The following is a 24139-nucleotide window of genomic DNA, read 5'->3' as shown; positions in this document are numbered from 1 at the left end:
ACATAAATAGTTTATTGATTCAGGCTGGTAACCTAAATTACTATTTATTGGTTGCTTATGGGAGCACCCATAATGCACTAGCTGCTTTCCAGATATTCAAGAAAGACCTCAGAGTCTAAGGACAGACATAGGTTATGGGAAGGGGAATGAGAAATAGGGATTTTTTTATTATTAATTATTATTATTATTATTATTTTTTAACACCAGTCAGTCAGATTCATGGTAGGCAGCATGGCAAAAGTGGATCTTTACAAGGACAAGACAGAGACCTTGTGCATAGGCTCAGGATTTTAGATTCATGCACAGAGGTCATGGGGAAGAAGGCATGGAGATGAATGTATGAGAAGCTGACAGACGGAGGAGCATATTGCTATTCTGTTGAGAACAAGATTGATTTAATACAATGATTAGACACCACAGTCAGCAACTTTGTCACAGTGGACTCTGGCACTAAAGCTGAGCTCACCAACCACAGGAGGATCTCCTAAGTGTAATGTAATGCTTCAGTGATGTACAGCTGGACTAGCACCTTCTAAGCCTGCTGTGGCTGAGGGGAAAGGATGACCCAAATTGGCCCCATAGTGCCACAGGCAGCCAGTGTAACTTAGAGCAGCCTCTAGGATTATTGACCAGCACACAACCAGCCCAAGGTCAGGGAGAATGTAAAGTCACATCCCTTTCTGCTACCCTGTGCACTCTTTGGTCATACCCAAGAATTTGAACCTACATCAGCATCTTATCTGAAATTATATCTAAAGAGAATATCAAGGGATGTGAATTTAGTCAAGTAAGAAAATGTTCAAGTTACGTAGAAAAGGGAAACGAGCAGAAGGAAAGCTTTTAATTAGCTATCCTTCTCTAACATTCAAGAATGAGTACATAACTGGGTATTTCTGATTTCTTTTGTTTTTTATTTTTAAACTATCACTCATTAAAGAATTTATTTGAGTCTCCATCCATCTCATCTTCACTTTAATGATAAACTGTACATTACCATGATCCAAAAGGGTCAGGACAAGTCAATAGTGTACTAAGAATATTTCATTTGCATAACCTTACTTTCTTGGACATATACACACATTCATTATAGCATACATAATATGTCCTTATTAAGGTGATCGGCACATTATATATATGGCAAACAAAAGTCTCTGACTTCTTAAGATAGTCTCCTTTCTAAAGCCAGAATTGTAGAAGAGAACTGAAGTTAAAGATTTTAAAGATTTTCAAGGCTCAAAAAAAGAAATTAAAACACTTCTGAAAATGAGAAAGCAAGTTGTCAAGGGAGCCTTATCCAAAGCTTATTGAAGTCAATGGGGGCCTTGCCATTGATTTCAATAGGCTTTGGATCAAGCCATTAAAAAGAAAAGACATCAATCACATACAATACTTGTATCTATTATTAGGGAATTAATAATTTTTATTAAGGAAATCCAGTTTTTGCTTTCAAACAGTTTTCACAGGTTTGTGTATGTGTGTATATATATATCTTACCCAGCAGTGCAAGCAGGGCAGTACGGTACGGCATACCAGCAAGATATTTATAGCGGATACGGTGTATTGGAAAGAGGAACAGCAGAACGTGGGGCTGTTGGGGACCACAAGGCTGAACCACAGGCTCTACCAGGAACTGCAGCGGGGAAAGGAGCTGAACTCCCAGCCCTGCCCCCTACCCTTCCACGGAGCTGCATCTCCTCCAGTTCCCAGCAGCAGCCCCACCAGAGGACAGGGCTGGGGGCAGTACAGCCAGCAGAGGAGCTGCCGGCATGCTGCTCCTTTACCCGCTGCGGTTCCCGGGAGAGCCCTGAGCCACAGGGCTCTCCCGGGAACCGCAGCGGGCAAAGGAGCAGAACGTGGGGCCACCCAGTGGCCCCACACAGGCAGCTCCTCCAGTGCGGCTGCTGTACCACCACCCAGCCATTCCCACGCCAGCCCTGTCCTCTGGCAGGGCTAGCTGCCGTACAGACAGAGGAGACCCTGCGTGGAAGGGCTGGGGTGGTACAGCCATGGCACGCCAGAGGAGCTGTGGGCGTGGGGCCACTGGGCAGCCCCATGTTCTGCTTCTCCAGCATAGCGGGAGGGGGAGGGGGGTGCGGTACTACTAGGCTTATTTCTACACTGCTGCTGGTGGCAGCGCTGCCTTCAGAGCAGCTGCAGAGTGGTGGCTGCTGGACGGGAGCCCAGGTCTGAAGGCAGAGCTGCCGTCAGCAGCAGCGCAGAAGCAAGGGTGGCAATACCATACCAGGCCATCCTTACTTCTGCTCAGCTGCCTGCAAAGCTGGGCCCTCAATCAGCAGCCACCACTCTCCAGCCGCCCAGCTCTGAAGGTAGCAGCGCAGAAGTAAGGGTGGCAATACAGCAACCTAGCATAAAATAACCTTGTGACCCCCCCTGCAACTCCCTTTTGGGTCAAGACCCCCAATTTGAGAAAAGCTGGTCTCCCCTGTGAAATCTGTATAGAATAGGGTAAGTTAAAAGCACGCAAGACCAGATTTCACGGTCTGTGACACATTTTTTCATGGCTGTGAATTTGGTAGGGCCATAGACATAACTGATAACAGTAATCGGTTGTCAACCTCTATGTGGACCAACACTAGAGGGGGAAGGGACAGTTTCCCAGTGGATTTCACAGATATCTGCTGATATCAGAGGAATAGGATGAATGACAAAACCTGAAGAGGGTTCTTCTGTCCATGCTGCACTAATGTTAGTGGATAGGACTTCTGTAACATTTCTGTTTTACCTTAATCTAGATTAGATATTCTGTGCTGGCTTCATTTTGGTCACTTTGTGCTTTGCCTAGGAATAAAACTAGGGTCCTACTTTCCTACTGCTTTGAAACCCACCTTATTAAACTGGATAATGCTATTGAGCTATTTACAGTATAAGGTTGATATCGAGTTGTAAGTAACATTAAGACTGACGCCCACTACACATTTAAAACTAAGAAGTGACTTTGTAAAAATGACATGGGTTTCCAACTCTATTGTGTCTTAGTCAGGGTGGAGTTCCTTCTGAGGTGTCTCTACATTAGCGCAAGGTCACAGACTCATGGCTATCCTATATTACTTATTTTAAATAATATTTCTGATAATCTGACAATAATTTAAACAGTTATTTATTTTTTTAAAAACACCCTTCTAAGTTATAATGTCATATCAATAACAACTTTCTATGTCAAAAAATAAAATGAAAAGGTGAAATAGAATTAGCTATAAAAGCACAGAAGGGTTCTATACTTAAGTTTGTCATGAAAACGTCATGAAAACAACGAAGTTAATCAAGATCATCAAGTAACTGCTGAAGAAAATTTTTATGCAGACAAAGTTCAAGAAACTGAACAAAACACAGAACAATCGTCTGAAACAGATACAGACACAAAACAAGAAATTACAACAGTTGAAACCGTACTAGGATGGGATATAGATGACACTGGCGCATGGCCGAAATCGTTAACAAATTACGTGACATTATACTTGAGAAAGGCCCTGTGAGAACAGTCTCGAACATCCTAAAAGACATTAGAGGCAGGAAATTCACAGAAAACAATTACTACAAAAGACTTTCTAATGGTGACGGTGGCTTGTGTACTCTAAATGCAAGGATGCTGTATTTTTTCCCCATACAAGATTGTCAACAGTTGCAATTTTAACATAGCAACCGTGGGTATTAATGATTGGCAAAATCTTAGTCACACATTACCATAACATGAAAAGGCACACCACCACATTGGAAGTATGCACAAATGGTGTAAGCTAATTGTAAGGTTAAAAAAAACCAGACAACTCTTGATGCCCAAAATCAGAGAAGCAGCATTGGCGTCGTGTTCTTGAACATCTATTGCTGAATATCCATCAACAAACAATCTTGCTTTTAGAGGAAGCACTGACAAATTATACCAGCCCAAGAATGGCAATTTTTTGGGCCTTGTACAACTGCTGGGAAAATTTGACAGTGAAGAATGAACATGTCCAAAGAGTAACAGAAAATGAAATACATGACCACTATTTGGGACCAAGAATTCAAAATGAACTGATCATACTAATGAGTGGTAAAGTGAGAGACAAAATTGTTTCATTGGTTTCTTTGGCAAAATATTTTGCCGTAATCTAGATTGCACACCAGACATAAGTCATGAAGAACAGATGTTGTTAGTAGTGAGATCTGTCTACACTAGTGATTCAGCACAGATTCCAGTTAAGGAATCATTTTATCACATTTTTAGAAGTCGAGGACACTACAGGTTTTGGACTTATTCAAGCTCTCCTTGATGAGCTAAAACGAATGGGATTGTCTGTAATGAACATTAGAGGACAAGGCTGCAATAATGGCACCAATATGACAGGATGCATTTCTGGTGTGCAAGCTAGATTGCTGGCGGAAAATACACGAGCCTTTTTTTGTTCTATGTGCATACCACAGCCTTAATTTGATTTTGTGTGATATGGCCAAGTCTTCTGTAGAAATTATTTCTTTTTTTGGTTTGCTGCAATGCATTTACATGCTCTTTTCAGCTTCCACTCAATGATGGCAAATATTCAAAGCACGTTAGTGGTATTACCGTTAAGCCTCTATCTGAGACAGCGGAGTAGAAAGTGTAAAAGCATTGAGATATCAATCTGAGGAAGATTACAAAGCCCTGTTTGCTATTTCAGAAGAACCCAGAGATCCAAAAGCTAAAAGTGAAGCACAGTCATTGGCCTCTGAAATATCCAGCTTCAAGTTTCTAACATCTGTCTTAATCTGGTATGACCTTCTTGTTAAAATCTCAAGTGTAAGCAAAATAATGCAGAGTCCAACAATGCAGCTTGATTCAGCACTTACCTTACTAAGCAGCACACAAGACTTTTTTGAAATACAGAGAAACTGGATTCAAAGAAGCACAGGTTACAGCAAGAGAGTTTGCAGAGGCACTCGGTGTAGAACCAAAATGTCCATGTCCGAATGTAAAAAGAGTTTCAAGGAAAAAATGGCAAGCAGAATATGAAGGAGCAGATGAGCCCATAGAAGATCAGAAAAGAAATCTGAGGTTGAATTTTTTAATGTTGTGATGGAAAAAGCAATATCTACTGTTGATGAACAGTTTAACACGATGAAGAGTTTGGATTTTTTTATGACATAACTAAATTCAACGAAATAGGAAAACAAGAGCAGCTAATGAGAAAGTGCAAGAACCTAGAGAGCCTCCTGAAGCACGGTGATAGTTTTGATTTAAATTGACTTGAACTGTACGAAGAATTGAGTACACTGTCATCAATGTTGCCACATGCAAAGTCGATGACAGACGTACAGTTTATTCATACCAGCAAACCTGTTGACATGTATCCTAATGTGTACATTGCCACTCGTATTCTACTGAAAATTCCTGTAACAGTAGCATCAAGAGAACAGAGTTTCTCAAAACTAAATCTCATTAAAAGACTATTTCTGCTCTATGAGTCAAGAATGCTTGACTGGTCTTGCTATTCCTGCAATCAAACAAAACATCACTTCATGTTTGTCATGCGATGACATTATTACTGATTTTTCAGCCAAAAAGCCAGAAAGATTGCTTTTAATTAAAAACAAATCCTTGCTTCAATACCTCTTCATAGTAATTTCCAATTATATTATTAAATTCATTATATTATTTGCATCATTCTGTCAATAAATAAAAAAAAAATTCTATAGCACTACTTCTTTAGTGCAAGTATAGTCCACCAGCATTACAGTGTGCTTAATTTGTTTAAACTGTTTTTAATAAAGTGCATGTGGCAAGTTTTCCAATACCGTAAGCTTATGTTTGTGTTGCTAAGAGCGAGTCAGGCATAGGGGCACCAGTTTAATAATACTGCATAGGGCCCCATAAATCCTAAGGATGGCCCTGGCAGAGAGAACTCTATGTAACCTTGAAAGCTTGTCTCTCTCACCAACAGAAGCTGGTCCAATAAAAATATTACCACACCCACCTTGTCTCATAAATATAATTGGCATTTTTGACTAGCTGTAATGATCATACTAACTATGTTTTCTTCAGATTGTCTACATATTTGAGGAAAACTCTAAAGCATACCCAAATATCACAATAGTTACTTTAACATCTCCATCATCAATCATCTTCTCAAATAATCTGTCAAGGTTGCAGCACATCTGGTGAATCACCTTCAAATGAATTAAACGTAATTCTGCCTCTCTGGCCAAGTAGTGAGTGTTATGCATGTGGTGAGTGGATATGAGTATTCTCTTCTTCTTATCAGTAAAATTGAACTGTAATGTCCTGTCCCATTTGGCTTTTATCCTGATCAGCAGAGGAGTTGGTTGTGCCAGTATTAACATCACTACTGATATCTCGCTGTTATTGCTGAAATTTTTTTTCACTGAGTTTCTGTCAGAGGAGGGAGGCATTTTTAGTAATCAGTCAGGGCTTTATAGGATCATTACTAGTGAAAACTCCTGATGCAATGAAGGATGCACTGAATCAATGCATGATTGGCCATCCTGACCATGCCCTAGTGCAGTAGTGGGCAACCTGCGGCCCACGGGCCACATGCAGTCCAACAGGGTAATCTGATTGCAGGCCACAAGACATTTTGCTGACTTTGACTATCTGGAGGCACGGCTCCCTGCAGCTCCCAGGGGCCATGGTTCACTGTTCCTGGCTAATGGGAGCTGTGGGAAGTGGCGGGCTGTGCTGGCCTCCCAAAAATTCGACCTCCTAAAAATCTGAATAGTAGTCCACTGTAATTAAGTTCTACTTTTCACTGAAGGCTAATAAGTCTGCTCTCACCTTTTCCTGTGGTTTTGTGTGCTGCTCATATGCTAACTGTCAGGAATCAGGGCCTGAAGAGAGCTACTCTCCAGGCAGCTTATCAGTACAGCTGGTCTGCAGGAGGCTGCCTGAATAGCCACACCACCTGATTGGCATCAGAGGCCAGCTTGTAAGCCAGCAACAGCTTGCCAGCTTCTCACTGCTCACACCCACCACTGTGCCTGCTCCTGCATTACCTTGTTCCTGCCTTGCACCCAACCTTGCCTCTGTCCTATTCCGAAAACATCCTTGCCAGATACCTGCTTGCTCCAGTCCCTGCCCTCTGGTTTGGTCCTTGGCTCTGGCTCCTGACTAGAACTCTGGCTCAACCCTCAGCTCTGGCACCTGCCCTTTGTTTTGACCCTTGGCTTTGGCTCCTGATTACTGACTACAGCTCTGACCCTAGCCTCTAGGCCTGGCTCCCACCTGACCACTAGGCTAAACAGCCCACTTCCAAGTCCACTGACAGTAAGAGAGTCTTTTTGCTGGTGGTTATCAGAAGACCGATAGGTATCAAACCCTTCTATCCAGGAGCAGAGTTGTCATTCCCAGACAGTAAACACACTCTTGAGCCCATCTAAGACAGCTGTCAATGCCCAGGTGTAAGGCATGCACTTAGCATTTGTCTTCTGGTCATCTGGCTCTCTTGACTGCCTCTATTTGGATGGCCTTTTCCATAGCCTTTGATTCTACCAGCTTCACTGTTGAACTTGGGAGATTGAATCCAAGAACATGCTTCACTATGTCCTGATCCCCTTTCCCCAAACTTGCTGATGCTGGGTTTATATGCCCTACTCAGGGTGTCAGCTAACACCAGTAATCATCCTGGACAATATCTGATCTCCACCTGATAGCACCCGGTGCATCAGCATGCACTGCAATCTCTTTGGAGCCCTATGAAGGGACTTTGTCATGATTGTCTCTACAGGTTTGTGGTCTGATTGCACTATTGCTGGTGGCCATAGGTGTACTGATGGAATCACTCCTCCCCAAATACCACAGCCAGAAAATCTTTCTATTTGGGTGTACCCCTGTTCAGTCTCTGACATGGCTCTGCTAGAAAAGCAACTGGCTGCTTCTGCAAAAAAGAGCTACATCCAATCCTCTCTCAGATACACCACACTGGAGCGTCAGTGGTTGTCCTTCAGGACAGGGGCATCCAGTAAATTTATTTCAGCCGGTCAAATGCTTGCTGTTGGGAGCCTGCAGAGTCCCACTCAACAGCCTCTCTCGTAAGCTGACATATGGGTCATCCTACTGTAGCCAGGTGTGCACAGAACTTGGACAGATAATTTATCATTCCTATGAAGTGCTGTACCCCTTTGACATCCACTGAAGCTTCCAAGTCTGACTTCCTTGTTGGGATCTGCTTTCAGTCCCTCTGCTGTGAGCAGATGTCCAGTGTATGCCCTTAATGCTGTCTGAGTCACACTTTTTCTGGGTTGAGCTTTATGTTCTTGTCCTTGCATCCGTATAGAAAAGCTTGTAGTTTTCTGTCATAGTCTTGTTCAGCTTCTGTGTCATTGTTCCCTTCATCTAAAAGAAGGATATCATCTGCAATTACTTTCACCCCAGGCAGTCCTTTGAGCTTATGCCAGTCAGCATTAGCAGCCATCTGTAGTAATCAAATGGTGTTGGAAAGGTTGTCAGCATGCTGGACTCTTTTTTATCTAAGCTTATGTGCCAAAACCAATTCCTTACATCGCAGACTCTAAATATTCTGCCTGTGGAAGCTTCTAGCAAGCTGTAATCAACTGTGGTTAATATCATCCTTTCAATACCCAGTGCAGTGGCTTTGGCTCTATGCAGATGTGTAAGTTGCCTGAAGACCTCTCTACCACCACCATGCTGTTTACCCAGGCTGTACTGGTCTCTACATGTGCTATGATACCCCTATGCTGCAGACTTTCGAGTTCCTTTCTTGGGGCCAATGGAGTTTTCCTTCATGGTAAGCACACAGGTTCCACTGTGGGGTCTACTTCCAGCCACTGCTTTCCTCTGAGGCACTCATCTTTGAAAACATTCCTATATGTTTTAAATTTTTCTCCATTGTCCATGAGACTCCCTCTTTTGCTTCTTGCACTATAATATTCTGATGCTGATAAAAGTCATGGCTTGTATGGCTATGGTCCCCAAGAGGGGCCTGTGATGCTTACCATCCACCACCACAAACTTCATAGTAAGTAAGCCAAAAAATAAGACTGTGCCAACTGAAGTCCCATTTTCCTATGGGTTGTACATTATTAGAATGAACCTGCTCTTTTTAATGGTTATGTTCGAGTCCAAGTTACCCCGAGGAATCACATTGCAGGAGGCCCTTCTGTCCTGCTCAAATCGCACAGGGGGTTTCCCTCTTAACATTGTTGCATGAAGGTTAGTATTGTCCTTTGTTGCTTTCCTGTCCAGCCTGAACCTGATGTGCTCTGAGACTCAAGGAGAGAATCATTGTTATCATCGTTGTCTGATGTGCCCCTTGCACCCCACATATAACTCTGACAATCTTTCTGGGACCTTCTTCCGCTCTTGTACACACTGTTAAAATTGTTCAACATCCCACATTCCTTGCAATGCTGTCCCAGTGCAGGCTACTTCTCCTTTACCTGCTCATGCTGTCTCCCTATGGAGTAAATGCATCTCACTATGGGTATAGGACCCTGGCCAGCTGCACTCCTTTGCTGCTCTCTAGCTGCATGTGCTTCTGGGGGTGTTATGCTTCCTGGGCTTTTCATTATTTCTTTTGAGGTTTCTGCTGCATAATCCATTGTCTAAGCATTTGTCAAATGTAAGTTCACATTTCCAGAGCAGTTGCTCCAGCAGGCGGTGATCCCAAGTGCTGGAAACCATCCTGTCCCTGATTATGGAATCTGTGAAGTCCCCAAAATTGCCTGTAGCTGCCAATGTCCATAAGGCAGTAACACAGGGTTCTATTGCCTTCCCTTCAGATTGGCCTCAAATGACAAAATTCCATGTTGCTCCACAGTTTTGTTCTGCGTTGGGGAGCAATAGTTGCCCAGAGCTCCTAGGACTGTTGTGAGGCTTGAGGTAGTGCTGCAGACTTCTTTGCCTTGTTCCTCATAAGGTAAAATAACAGTTTTCCTTTCCTGCTGTTGTCCTCCTGCATGGCCAGGTCTGTGAATGCCTGAAACTCCTCCTTGCACCATGTCCATCACTGGGCTAGGTTTGTGTCTGCAAACTCCAGGGGGCTTCAGACTCAGTTCCATGGCCCACGCTGCCACCTGTTGCACTGCAGAGAACTCACAGCTCAGATAGTCCCACCACGTTTCATTTGCAATGAGTGAAGGTGAATGCAGGTTAAGTTGAACAAGTGGAACTTTATTACACCCTATGCAGTGCTCTGTCCATGTGGCTGAGTTGCTTCAAGCATAACTCCCTGTTTTCCTAAAACGCCCTCCAGGGAACATGGGCCCTCTCACTCCAGTTCCACTGATCACGATACAGCGTAGGCAGGTCTTAGGCATTTTTTCCAGAGTGTCATGTCTTTCTGAGAATGTCTTGACAGTGGTGATGGCTGAAGGAGAGGACTGGATATATTTATATGAGAAGCCATCTGTAGGTATTTGCAGTGATGATCTCTGAATACTCTATAATTTTCTCAGATCTGAACAAATGGCATACAAAACAATATGCTGCTGATTTGATTGTGCTGCCATTAACATTAATGGGAATTCTGCCACTGACTTCAATGAAACAAAAATTGAGGCCTGTACTGTACAAATTTCCTACCCTGAGACTACATTCCTCTTGCTATGGATGGCTCCAATTAATGGAAAAGGAGTACTTGTGGCACCTTAGAGACTAACCAATTTATTTGAGCATAAGCTTTCGTGAGCTACAGCTCACTTCATCGGATGCATACTGTGGAAAATGCACAAGTACTCCTTTTCTTTTTGCAAATATAGACTAACACGGCTGTTACTCTGAAACCTCCAATTAATGGGTTTATCTATGCTTCCCCCATAACTGCACACTGACACAGGTGCTAGGAGAATCAGGCCTTAATGACTTTCTAATATCTGGGTATTGCAATTCATCTGTCCAAAGAGTTATTTACAGCATAGTCTGGACTCAGTTTTAGCCCCAGAGGAATGCACATATAAAGGACTGGCTCCAAAGCTGATCAGTGTCAATGGGAGTATTTCAGTGAACTTCACTGGCCTTTGGATGAGCCCCATAGTGCTCTTTATTGTTTGTATGTATTTGAAATACTGTCCATAAAAGGAAGTACTGCAAATATAAGATGTGAAAACTTTATTATACTCTTATCTGTATAAGAAAATGACTAAACCTATATAAATAATGTGCCACCTACATACATATTCCTATTGAAATTCTGGAAGTTCAAAAGCAAATTTCCTTTGCTGGGCTATTTACGTGCATATTTTCTTCTCTGTTAATTAACTGTGTACTTAGCAATGCATCTTCACACAGAAGATAAACGTCAAAATAATATGTATGCCCTTGTTCCATTTAAAGTAAACCATCACTTCATCTGACTGTATTCTACCAGTTCTACAAAATCATTTTTCTACATTTTCTTGTTCTCCCACCCTGTTTTTACCATCAGTTTTCTTTTTCTTCTCCTTTCCCCTTTCTCTGTCTGAATCTCTTTGCCTTTCTCCCTTCCTTCCATTCCCGCATCAGCGTACACACTCATCCTTACTCTTCTCCCACAATTTGTCCCCTCCAACCCTACAGCACTACTTTGAGCATAGCACATCTCCCTCACCTGGAGCTTGTGCCCTTCTTAGGAGCAAAGATTGGGTGGTTGAAAGAAGGCATGGCCTCAGTGGGAGCTAGCCTAGTTGATGAAAACACAGAGCACCAGGAGTTCTTGTCAGTAGATTTGCATAAGGAGGTGGCCAGTCTCAGCTACTTCTCCCAGTGCTAAAATTGTGGGTGCTTAAAAAGTTTCTTTGGATAATCAGGTGAAGTCTGAATTGGAAGGTGTCAAGTCGTGAATTGAGAGCCCTAGAATATTTATGGTACAAGAGATTGCACACAGCTCATTTAATAATATCAAGAGAGGTTGAGATATTCTCACTAGCTATTTGCCTCAAGCATTAAGTGTAACTTGGAGAAGCACAGTCACAACCAGCCAAAGAGCATCAAGTGCCTTTTGTTGTTCCTTGTGCTCCAATGAATAAAATGTGACATCTAAAGTACTGTTGCTTTATGCAATGTCATTCATTCAGTTTCTGCAAGGAATAAGGCACAATCTTCTAAAGAAGGCTACTATCTGGTGGCAGCTGATACACAGCAAACAATGCTATCAGGCTTAAGCAACAAAAATTGATAGACCTCTAAGAGCCTTGAAGGAAGCTTTAGACAGGTACCTGACTAAGTGTCCAGTAGGGAAGATCTGGATACAAACAATAGCAATAAAATCTCTTTTTTCAATTATATTTGTTCATGTTTCTAATTAGTTTAGTGTTCATTAAAGGAACCAGATTGATAGCAATTGAAAATGAAGCTATTTGTTTATCTATAGCACAATTACAGCACAGGCTGTAGAAGTTCAAGCTACCCATACTACCTCTCTAATGCACCTTCAGCTTGTTCAGGAGACAGAAACTTTAGGAAGAAGAGGCTAACTCTCTGTGCTCATTTAGTCTTTCTTCTGAGTCTTCCAATAAGGATGGTAATTCGTCCCACTGGTGACAGCAATTATTGTTCTGTGGACACTGCACACGTAAGTAAATATTTCACTTCAGAAAAATTTATATGGAAAATTAAATTATCCTTTGAAGAGGAGTTGTACCAAATCTGGAGAGTAAATGTGAAATAGGAGGATTTTAGTCTTAATAGCACATAAAAACGTAAGAGTGGTCTTGTGGGGTCAGACTAATGGTCCAGCTAGCCCAGTATCGTGTCTTCCAATAGTGGACAGTGCCAGATGTTTCACAGGGAATGAACAGAACTGAGCAATAGAGTGATCCATCTCCTGGCATCCAGTCCCACCTTCTGGCAATCATAGTTTATGGGACACCCAGAACATGGAATTGCATCCTTGACCATCTTGGCTAACAACCATTGATGGACCTATCCTACACGAACTTATCTTATTCCTTTTTGAACGCAGTTATACTCTTGGCCTTCACAACATCCCCAGGCAAGGAGTTCCACAGATTGAATGTGCATTATTTGAAGAAGCACTGCCTTATGTTTGTTTTAAGCCTACTGCCTACTAATTCATTGGGTGACCCCTGGTTCTTGTGCTATGTGAAGGGTAAATAACACTTCCTTATTCACTTTCTACACACCATTCATGATTATATAGACCTCTATCATCTTCCCCCCCACCACATCAGTAGTATCTTTTCTAAACAGAACAGCCCAGTCTTTTTAATCTCTCCTCCTAGGGAAGCTGTTTCATACCCCTAATCATTTCTGTTGCCCTTCTCCATATTTTTTCCAATTCCAATATCTTTTTGGGAGAGGGTGACCAGAACTACATGCAGTATTTAAGGTGTGGGAGTAATATGGATTTATATAGTGGCATTGTGATATTTTCTGTCTTATTACTATCCCTTTCCTAATGGTTCCCAACATTCTGTTAAATGTTTTGACTGCTGCTGCTGCAGCACATTGAGGAGATACTTTGGAAGAGCTATCCACAATGATCCAAGATCTCTTTCTTGAGTTGTAACAGCTAATTTAGACCCATTCATTTTGGATGTATAGTTGGAATTATGTTTTCCAATGTGCATTACTTTGTATTTATCAACATTCACCTGCCATTTTGTTTGTTGCCAGTCACTCAGTTTTATGAGATTCCTTTGTAACTCTTCACAGACAGCTTTGGACTTAACTATCCTGAGTAATTTGGTATCATCTGTGGACTTTGCCACCTCACAGTTTACCCTTTTTCCAGATCATTTATGAATATGTTGAACAGCACCATTTCCAGAGGAGATCCCTAGGAACCCTGCTATTTACCTCTTTGTATTCTGACAACTGACCATTTATTCCTACCCTTTGTTTCCTCTCTTTTAACTAATTACTGATCCATGAGAGGACCTTCCCTATTTTCCCATGATTTCCTACTTTGCTTAAGAGCCTTTGATGAGGGACCTTGTCAAAAGCTTTCTGAAAGTCCAAGAACAATATATCCACTGGATCACGCTTGTCCACGTTTGTTGATGGCCCTCAAAGAATTCTAATAGATTTTGTGAGGCATGATTTCCCTTTACAAAAGCCATGTTGACTCTTCCCCAACCAACATATTGTGTTCATCTGTGTGTCTAACAATTCTGTTCTTTACTATAGTTTCAACCAATTTGCCTGTTACTAAAGTTAGGCTTACTGGCCCGTAATTGCTAGGATTGCATCTGGAACTTTTTTTAAAAAATTAGCATTTTGTTAGCTATCCTCCAGTCATCTGGTACAGAGGCTGATTTAAGTGATAGGTTACATGCCACAATTAGTAAATCTGCAATTTCACATTTGAGTTCCTTCAGATCTCTTGGGTGAATACCATCCGATCCTAGTGACTTATTACTATTTAATTATCAGTTTGTTCCAAAACCTCCTTTATTGATACCTCAATCTGGGACAGTTCCTTAGATTTGTCACCTAAAAATGGCTCAGACGTGGGAATCTCCTTCACATCCTCTGCAGCGAAGACCAATGCAAAGAATTCATTTAGCTTCTCTGCAATGACCTAGTCTTCCAGGAGTGCTCTTTTAGCACCTTGATCATCCAGTGGCCCACTGATAGTTTGGCATGCTTCCTGCTTCTGGTATACTTTAAAAGAAATTGCTGTTAGTTTATGTCTTTTGTTAGTTGCTCTTCAAGTTTGGTTTTTTTGAATTAGGCCAGCCTAATTATACTTTTATACTGGATTTGCCAGAGTTTATATGCTTCTTTCTATTTTCCTCGGTGTGATTTGACTTCCAGTTTTTAAAAGATGACTTGTTATCTCTAACTGCCTTCTTTCCTCTGCTGTTTAGCCCTGGTGGCATTTGGTCCTCTTACTATCTATTTTATTTGGGGTACACATATAGTTTGAGCCTCCATTGTAGTGTTTTTAAAAAGTTTCCACGTAGCTTGCATGCATTTCAATTGTGTCTTGCTTTTAATTTCTGCTTAACTAGGCTCCTCATTTTTGTGTAGTTCCCCTTGCAAGTTAAATGCTAATACAGTACTACATATACTTCAGTACAATCTTAACTCTGGAGCTGCTACTGACCCCTGTATAATAATTCATATAATGCATCTCACTATTTTAAAGGGATTTGTGCCTATTGTCTTCTGACATCTTTAAAGAGGTGACATACATCTCATCTTGAGTAAACTCAGAACTATGTCTGTGAATTCACTTGGCATCACCCATAGAAGTGTCCATTTTCTAAAATGAACAACGGAATAACAATCTGCTCTGCTAATCTTGGAGAAGCAGTTCAGTATTCACTAGTTCATCCAGGAACTGAAAAGCATTTCACACACCTGCTTCCTAACCTGTGTTTTGCACCAAGCTAACAGTGGCACAGCATGGCATATTTAGCATGTCACAGCTAAGAGTAAAACATTTTTCATATAGATAAAGCTAGAGGTGGTGAACAATAAAACAAAATATTAATTAATGTATTCAAAATATTTGCAAATTTTGTCAAATGTATTATTCACCCAATTCTTGGCAATAGTAAACAAGACTTAATTAATGCCATAGCTCAGGAATGACATGCTCCTTGTTTATGCTGTTGTACATGACTAATCTGGAAAACATTTGTTGCACTGTGTCACACAGAACAAAATGTATGTTTCCAGAGTGACTATTAGTGATTAATTATCCGAGGTATGGTGAAAATAGCCAGGCTTGCCAAATCTCTGTTGTATCTTCTATAAAGTATAATTGCATTAATTGATTAATAATCCAAGTTCAGATGATAGACCTAGGTTCCAACAACAAATTTTTGCCCTATTGGGTGCTATGCCTGTGCATCTGAATCACCTTCATTGATGAAGAAAAGATTGCAGGTAGAACAGTGGTATGTGGTATTAGTGCACTAGCAGCTGAAATGCAGAGGCTGGAAGTGCAAACCTCACTTGGTATGAGCAGTATTGTTTAATGGAGTGGGGGGTAAGGGTGCAAAAGTAAGAGTACCACTACTGTAGCATCAGTCCCCCTTCCTTTGGCCCTATGGAAGCCTCTCCATGGAGGTTCCATGAGGTCTGGGAGTTAGGGAGGAGGAATAGCTTCTCTCTGCAGCAGTGCCCATCTCTCAGAACTGTAGAACTTTAGTGAACAAGCGGTAACTTACCTGTTAACCCTGTATGTGATAGGACCCCCTGTGAGGGGGCAGCGGCTAGAGAACAAGCCCATGGCAACATAGCTTTCATGGTGCTTGACCTCTGCTCCTTCGTATCCAGTGATTTCTCCTATCAATTATGTAAAATGGTCCCAGTTTCACACTTTGACTGGATACACAAACTTTTGGTTGTTCTTCCTGTCAGGATATTTGTATGTTCCTCTATTGCCAGATGGTGAGTCACAGCACAAGTCACTGAACCAAGTCACCTTGCACCAGGATTTGACTATAGCCAGAGTACATTAACCCATACTGGAACTGTAAACTTAGAAGGGAAAGAAGAAACATGCTCTTGGGTCTCATTTGACGTCCACCAGGAGATGCTGTAATTACACCCATGTCAGGACAAGCCCTGTACATCTAACCCTTTTTCTCACAATGGAAGCATATGGTTCTCTCTGGTATGTTGTTGCTCCCTGAACTAGACCCTGGAGATTGAACTCTGCCACATCCATGATTGGTCTTCTATCTTGAGAAGGGAAATGGCTTGTATCATTCTGCTGCAGTCTATTTGGGCAAAATGGAGAAGTTATCCCACCAATTCTTCTCCAGAGTGCACTGAGCTGCACTGGTCCTGTACACTCCCTCTGTACCAGTGAAACCAGCAAAAAACACAACCTTCTGCAAGGGGAATTTCTTTGGCCAATGACTCTGTCCAGTGTCTGTATGCCCATTCTCTTCCCAATGAAGGAAGAATCTGCAGGAACCATTCCAAGACAACCCGCTCTGCCATGTGCAACACTAAGTAGATTTCTGATTCTAGCCACCTCCAACAAAAGTCCTTGAGTGCTAGTGTCCCAAGGGATACCTCTCTCCACAGAATCAGCACAGAATCATTTGTTTCCAGAAGATCCATGATGACTGTCTTTACATGCTAGTAATCCACAACCATTTGTCTGTCTAAGGTTGTGGTTGCCACTTGTGCTTATCCTCATAATACTGGTCCCACCTGAATAGTTCACTGGTCCAGTGGACAGGCCAATCAGTACAGTAGGCATATACATTATTGGAACATCTCCAAGAAGACCTCTGAGACACTTCTAGGTACTGTGCTGGTTAAAAGGAGGCCCAGTTGTAATGTGCCCAAATTCAGGCTTTTCAGTATCTGTTAGTGGATTTGGCTCCTGTCCTATTGACAGGGTTTCCAAATTGTAGTTGCTGGGTGGATATCAAGTCAATCATCTTTGACTGATGTTGCTTAAGCTACTGCTGACAGTGATATGTGTCTATGGTCTGAGATAATGGCCATTGTCTCTCAGTGGCATTTGCATGCAGTCTTAGTTACACTGGATCCACATAACCATAGATCCTGTCTCACCCCAAGTCTGTAGACTAACCCAAATATCTCCACGCCCACTCTGTGGATTAACCTTTAGCATCAGCTTATGTGGGGACAGTGTGGAGATCCCTGATATAGTATGAAGGGAGTAGAGGGTCCCCTATGTAGTTGCTCCAACCATTCTCTCTATCATCAGTTCAGCCTCACCATAAGAAGCCTTGCATGGACCCTTATACATGCATGATTTTCATCTATAGTACAAAGAAAAATATCTAGAACCTAGTAGACAACCATGGACCATATTGTGATACTTAATTTTAGTCAGCATTCCATATTGAAATAAATGGCACAACTGGGCCCTATAATTTTTCACCACTACTTATTCTGCATCAGAAAAAAAACAGTGAAATTTTAGGAAGATTTATCTCTAGAGCTTCTGAATTTTTGGAATTATTTGCTACAATGTCTGTAAGGAAGCAGGTTCATTTAGAGCCAAGAAATTATATTCCTGGCATTTGTTACAGTCCTGAAATACATGCTTCTAGCAGTCAAACTCACTCCATGCCTTGGTGTGAAAGTGATTAAAAGCGATGACAAAATAAAAAGTGCGTGTGAAGACCAAAAACAGCACAGAATAAACAATATGTAACAATATGCTGTTCTTTGGCAGGCTATTACTAGTAAATATTGAAGTTAACTAAAAACTAGATCAGAGTTAGGTAACAGTGCATTAGTTATTCCCCTCTGGACACATTCATGAAATGATCATGTAGGGCTCAGGCTGTCAAGGGTGTTTTGGGTGCGAGCAGCCTCAACGCCCATGGACTTTAATGAGTGCTCAGGATGCAGTGTGGTCCAGGACACTAGTCCGAGTCAAGATATCTGGGTTCTAGTCCTGGTTCTGCCACTGACCTGCTAGATCACCTTAGGAGAGTCATTTCTCCTGTCAGCCTTTGTCTGTCTTGATTATTTAGATTATAAATTCTTCAGGACAGGGATCCTTACTGTGTTTGTACAGGGTCTAGCACAATGGGGTCTCCAACTCAGCTGAGGCTTCTTGGTGCTACCATAATACAAATACTTGGGAGCTGAAAGTGCTCAGTACTTTGCAAGATCAATCCCCAGGGAGCCAATCCTACACTATTGATGTTAATGGGAGTTTCAACATTGACTTCTATGTACTTGTGACAAAATGGTCCAATCCTGTTGCCATTGAAGTTTATGGGGATTCATTTTTTATCTCTAGAACTGATGTGCATTGACAGAACTTGAGGGGAAATTTGCATCATACCTGTCTGTATTATATGTGGTTGAAACAAATATTATAATTTGGTCCCTCGCTTTCTTGAAAATCTAATACATAGATTTGATTTTTTCAAATGAAACCCAGAATCTTCTTTCATATCCAGGGAGTATTCATGAAAATATAAACCATCTCAAACTTTCACTTCCTCTAATTTTGTGCAATGGTGGTGGGATCTCTCTTTTTTATATTATATAGTTATTATATAAAGGTGGTTTATCCATCAATACACCAATCTTGCTTCTGATACATAGAACATTATAGACATTGAGACTATAACACAAATTTAGCAGAGTGAGAACAGTAGGCTAGGTCTTAAGTGAAGTTATTTGTTTTGAGCTGGTAGAAAATTGGGATTAAATTTCAAAAATAAATTTTGCAGATTATTTCTGTTTTTTTCACCAAATTCTCAACCTTATAAAAACTGACCATCTCTAATAATCAGTAAATATCTTAAAAAAAACCAGAATTCATCAAATCATATTTTCAAAGAGTTTAATCAGCTAATTTTTGTTGTCATCTGGCAAATAAATTAACCATTAACAGTTCAAACCTACAAGGTGCTGAGCCTCTCTTGAAGGTGCTTAGGGCCCTCCTCATTAAAGCCACCCACTAGAACCGGACCCTAATAAAGCTCGAAATTTTCAACCAGTTCTATAGATAGTCAAATAATGTTAATAAATAATTTCTAAATTTTATTTTGCATAACTTTTTTCATTAGTTGACTCTATTAAACATTGCTATAACTTATTTATGATGAATTCTGACAAAAGTTTCAACAAAGAATTCTGACTTACGTTATATGACAAGAGATGTAAAGTCTGAGCAGTCTATTCTTTTTAAAAACATAATGCTACTTACTGAATATGGAACACTTTTTTTATATTTCTTAAGCATAGCCCAATATGCAATAGCAATTCTATGGAGAGTTGTAAATTCTGTCACTAATCGAATTTAGACTTTGCTGTGCCATCTTCAACTCAAAGCTAGTTGGCACTCAGCCATAAATGATGATAAAAATCAAGGGTGAAATCCTGCCTCTATGTGAGTTTTACCATTGATTTCAACGGGACCAAGATTTAAACCCAAATATTTTAAGCAGAGCTTTTTCCATGAAGTTACTATTTAAAAAATAAATCAAGGAACTGAAATGTCAGGTTTCGGTTTATCGAGAATAATTTGCTATCAACCAGCATGAGTGTAACTGTACACATCACAAAGATAACTTACTGGAGGTCACCTACTTCTAAAGGTTGTCAGATATCTGAAGAGATTCAAATGAAACATTAGCTTTCATGCATTTAATTTACCTTCTTGGTAAATAGGTGTAGAATTCTGACTAGTAAATTAAAGTATTCCTTCAGCTAACCATTACCTACAGTGTGGGTTGTTAGTAAAAGAGAAATCTTAAGCTGTTCAGCATGGATACTCTCTCAATAGTAGAACAATAAAAGATCTTCCCAGTTGGGAAAATGAAAAGCTTCTACAATACATTACCTATCTTAACAGTAGAGCAAGAAGCTTGATTTAATCCAATATCTGAAGAAAAAATAATTAATTTGGATAAACTGAATTATCAAACCCATCCTCCATGCATCTCATTCAGCTCCTCTTACGACAATCACAGGGGAAATGAATATGTTTGGAGAAAATACCATACACTATATGCTAATAGCTAGGAGTGATTACCAAAATATTGGCAATAAGGAGTTTATTATAAAGATTTTTAAAAATAATATGTATCTGTCTGTGCTCCCCCCTCAATTATTTTGCATTCATCCTTTGAATTAAAACTACTATTATGTAACTGAAATAAAGGAAAATAGTAAACGCTATAATATTCTCATTATTAATAAAAAGGTTCAAAAAAAACCCACCTAATCTTGTCAACAAGTCTACTGAAACACCACCAGGAAGAAAGAAATGTAACAATTCAAAGACCAGATTAAAAGGTACCCAGATTGCATTCGGGCATGGAAAGTAATAGGCACACAAGAAATGAATTCCCATCAAAGATGCCAGTATAGAAATAATATTTGCTAGGGCTCAGAATATCTCAGTGTATATTTGTAGCTTTTAAGTGCAATAAAAAATACTGATTATCAGTTCGACAGATGGAAAATAGCCTGGAAATATCCTGAGACATTAATTTGAACCATTAAGTAATGACTCAGGTGTCAGTTAAATGCCCCATGTTTCAGGGATGGACAATTGCTCCTGTCTAGAATTCATCTTGCATTTGAAATGATCAGCCAATCAGCGTAAAGGCTAAATTAACACTGTGGAATTCAAGATTCCTCTTCTCCCTACCCCAAATTATTAGCACTTCTGCATCCAGCTAACACCACTTCTGCTTTACACTGATAATCACTTAATTCTCTTCTCACAGAATTTCAAATGGCTTCTTATTTGAAACATTAAGTCCAACCGCGGGTTGTCAAACATGCTGCAATGTTCAGATTTTACAGTCCAACTCTGTGTGGTCACTAGCTTGCACGCCATTCTGTTAACTACCTAACATCACGCAGACTAAAGGTCTTGTCAAAACGACAACTCCTTTGGCGGGGATCAGCTATCCCCGGCACGCTTAGAAATCCACCCCAAAAGTTACAGGGCGCACGGGGAGGCGGGACTGTTAGTGTATGCAAGACCCCAGGCCGGGCAGAAGGGAGTGGGCGAGGGTGTTCCGCCAGAGGATCCCCCTTCTCTGCTGAAGAGCTGTTGCCCACCAGCCTTGTGATAACTAATCTGCAGCAGAGCGTGTGGGGCTGACCAAACCTTGCTCACTTGCAGCTGTCCTGTAACTGAGGATGGAGACGCTGGATCGCGTTTAAGCCAAGCAGCCCGCCTGCCCTCACGGTGTCGTTCTTTGGGCTGAACACACACGCACGCACGCCACACACTCACACTCACACACTCTCTCTCTGCAGCTATAGAGTCTCGGTCAGATGTTTTATTTAGAAACGCTTGCCCCACTGCATAGGTTCTGGAACTAGGGGTGTGGGATGACCAGATGTCCCGATTTTATAGGGACGGTCCTTAATCGGGGCCTTTTCTTATATTGGCGCCTATTACCCCCACCCCGTCCCGATTTTTCACACTTCTAGCTGGTCACCCACCGCTGCACCCGCTGGCTTGAAGTGGTTCCCAAGGGGTTACCGTTTGGTTCAATGGCTCTCAGCACCGCCACTATATAGGTGTACACAGGCGCTTCCCACCCCCCACAGCTCCCCACCGCTCCCCTGCAGCCCTCGCCCCGGACCGTATCACAAGGCACCGCGATGGGAGAGAAACAAAGTTGCCGGGACTTACAGTCTCATTCCTCTGAAGCGCTGGAGCCGCGCGTCCCCTCCGCGGCCGGTCCGTGCCGAGCCCCTTCAGTCCTCAGAGGCGGAGGAGCGGGGGGTCATTGCCCGGCGCCGGCCCTTAGATCCCAGGCACAGGGAGAGCCCCTGCCTGCCGCCGCCGCCGCCTCCAGCCGCTCCTCAGCGCGGCATGTCCCCGCGGCGAGCCCTGCGGGAGGCGCCGACCCGACCCAAGGGCAGCAGGCGGGCGGCTCAGAGCAGGCATAGACGGGGACTCGCGCGGGCAGCGGCAGCATGCCCGGAGCCACGCATGAGGGGCTGCGCCTGGGAACCTAGCGGCCGCGCCCCCCACCCAGCTCCGGATCCGGGGCCTCTGCCTACCACCGCCCCCTGCTGCTGCAGCGCCCTGCCCCCGGCTCCTGCCCGCCGCCTCCCGCTCGCTGGCCAGCCGGGCTCGGCAGCGCGGTGTGAGCGGGAGGTGGCCGAGGGGACGGTAGGCGGCGCCGGGGGCAGCCCCTCCCGGCTCCGCTGCGGCCAGCTGGTGCCCGCCGGGGAAGAAGACAGGACCAGGGACCGGCGGCTCAGCCCCGGCTTTAAAGGGGCCGCGCTCCCAGCCGCCGGGCAGCTTGGCGGGACGGAGCGGGAGCGGCGCGAGCCGCGTCACGCCGGAGGGAGGGGGCTCGGCGGCAGAGGGGCGGGCGCGGGCGCGGGGAGCCGCATCAGCCCAGGGGCCGGGTGCGAGCCAAGCCCCGGCTCTGGGTGTGCAGCTGGGGCTGCGTCCAGCCCCTAAATTGGGTTTCCGCCAGTGGCCCCAGCAGCCTGGGTAGGAAGCAAGAGCGGGGTCCCATTGGGGTGGCCAAGGAATGGAGGTCGGGTCCCAACCGCGGCCACCTTCCCCCAAACAGAAAGCCCGGGATGGGGGGGTGAAAAGGGAGGAGCTGCCTGGCACCCCGCCCCCGCGGAGGGCGCTGACTGTGTGTGAGAAGGGGTCGCCAAAAAATCCCACCACCCCAGCAGGCGGTCACTTGTGGCGGTCCCTCCTGCCACTCTCATCAGAGCCGGGGTGGCAGGAGCCCCAGCCCGCTCACAGGGGTCCCTGCTGGGCTCAGGCCTCCCTGCTCCTGGCTGCGGACAAAGTAGTGGGCTAGGGAGAAAGAAGATCTCTCAGCCCCACCTGAAGAGATCCTGGACAGTTGTAATTCAGCCCTGGTGGAGATCAGATGAGGTATCCCCCTTGGAGCCGATCTGCTAATAGTTTCAAATTCATTGATTTTTTTTCCACCATAAAATTATTCAATGAACATTTTTCCATTATTCACCCAGTTCTGCGTCATGATTTCACAGGACGGAGTGCCGAATACTGAAGGCTCAGCTACATAAGCCAGTAGGTGGATGGGAGTGAATGAAAAGAAGGTGCCATGTCCCTATTAGGTACAGTGCATGAATAGTTACAAAAATGATATAACCTGCTGCTATTAGTGGTACTAGGGAATATTCCTATAAACCTTTTATATCCAGGGGTAGAAAAATTTCCCTAATGAGACAGAGATACATGGGAAGCAGTGAGCTAGAGTTAAAACATCAGGATGAACGCTTTCACTTTTTAAAGTAAATGGTTTAGCCCTTTTGATTTTGAAGATTCCCCTTTCAAAGGTGAACCAATACAGTGATGTCTTCATGTGACTGCAAAGAGAAGATCTAGGGTTGCCATCACTGCTCATACCTTCACCAAACAGAAGCAGAGCTAAATTTGGGAAGACTTTCATTAGTTGCACTGCTACCCTTTAGAACAGCAGGGATTGGCAGAGCAGGAGTCCTGTCAATTTCACACTGCTGTTGCTCTTAGGAAAGCTATGACAGGATGCAGTGGCAAGCAATGGAAGTATTTATGGCAGAGTAACCCACAAAATACTCAGTATCAGAGGCCAAAGAATATGTAGAATAGCAAGGCATCACTTCTCTGCATAGTAACTAGAAGGCTGGATAGGAAGAGTAGAGGGTTTTCTCTATCCCCAGTAACCAGGAGGGTCTAGGGAGGGTGGAAAGACAGAAATACTGCCTTCTCTCCTTTCCAGCAGCTAGAGAGGAGTAGGTAGAAAACAAGTTAGTCGTAGGTCCCCATGCAGGGTCTAGGCA

The 24139-nt window shown here is 42.9% G+C and overlaps 1 protein-coding gene across 1 annotated transcript in view; it reads right to left on the bottom strand.

The window, feature by feature from the left end:
- CALCR (calcitonin receptor) overlaps positions 1-22629 on the bottom strand; it is a 278935-nt gene extending 256306 nt beyond the window's left edge. Inside the window, exon 1 of the mRNA XM_084620901.1 lies at positions 22011-22629. Within this exon, the coding sequence (XP_084477027.1) occupies positions 22011-22018 (8 nt within the window). The 5' untranslated portion in view covers positions 22019-22629. The remainder of the gene's footprint in view (positions 1-22010) is intronic.
- Positions 22630-24139: the final 1510 nt, after the last annotated feature.

Source organism: Lepidochelys olivacea (assembly GCF_965140295.1).
Source record: "Lepidochelys olivacea isolate rLepOli2 genome assembly, chromosome: 2".
Taxonomy (NCBI): Eukaryota; Metazoa; Chordata; order Testudines; family Cheloniidae; genus Lepidochelys; species Lepidochelys olivacea.
Note: the sequence above shows the minus strand (reverse complement) of the source record. Positions and strands in the feature narration are given on the sequence as shown.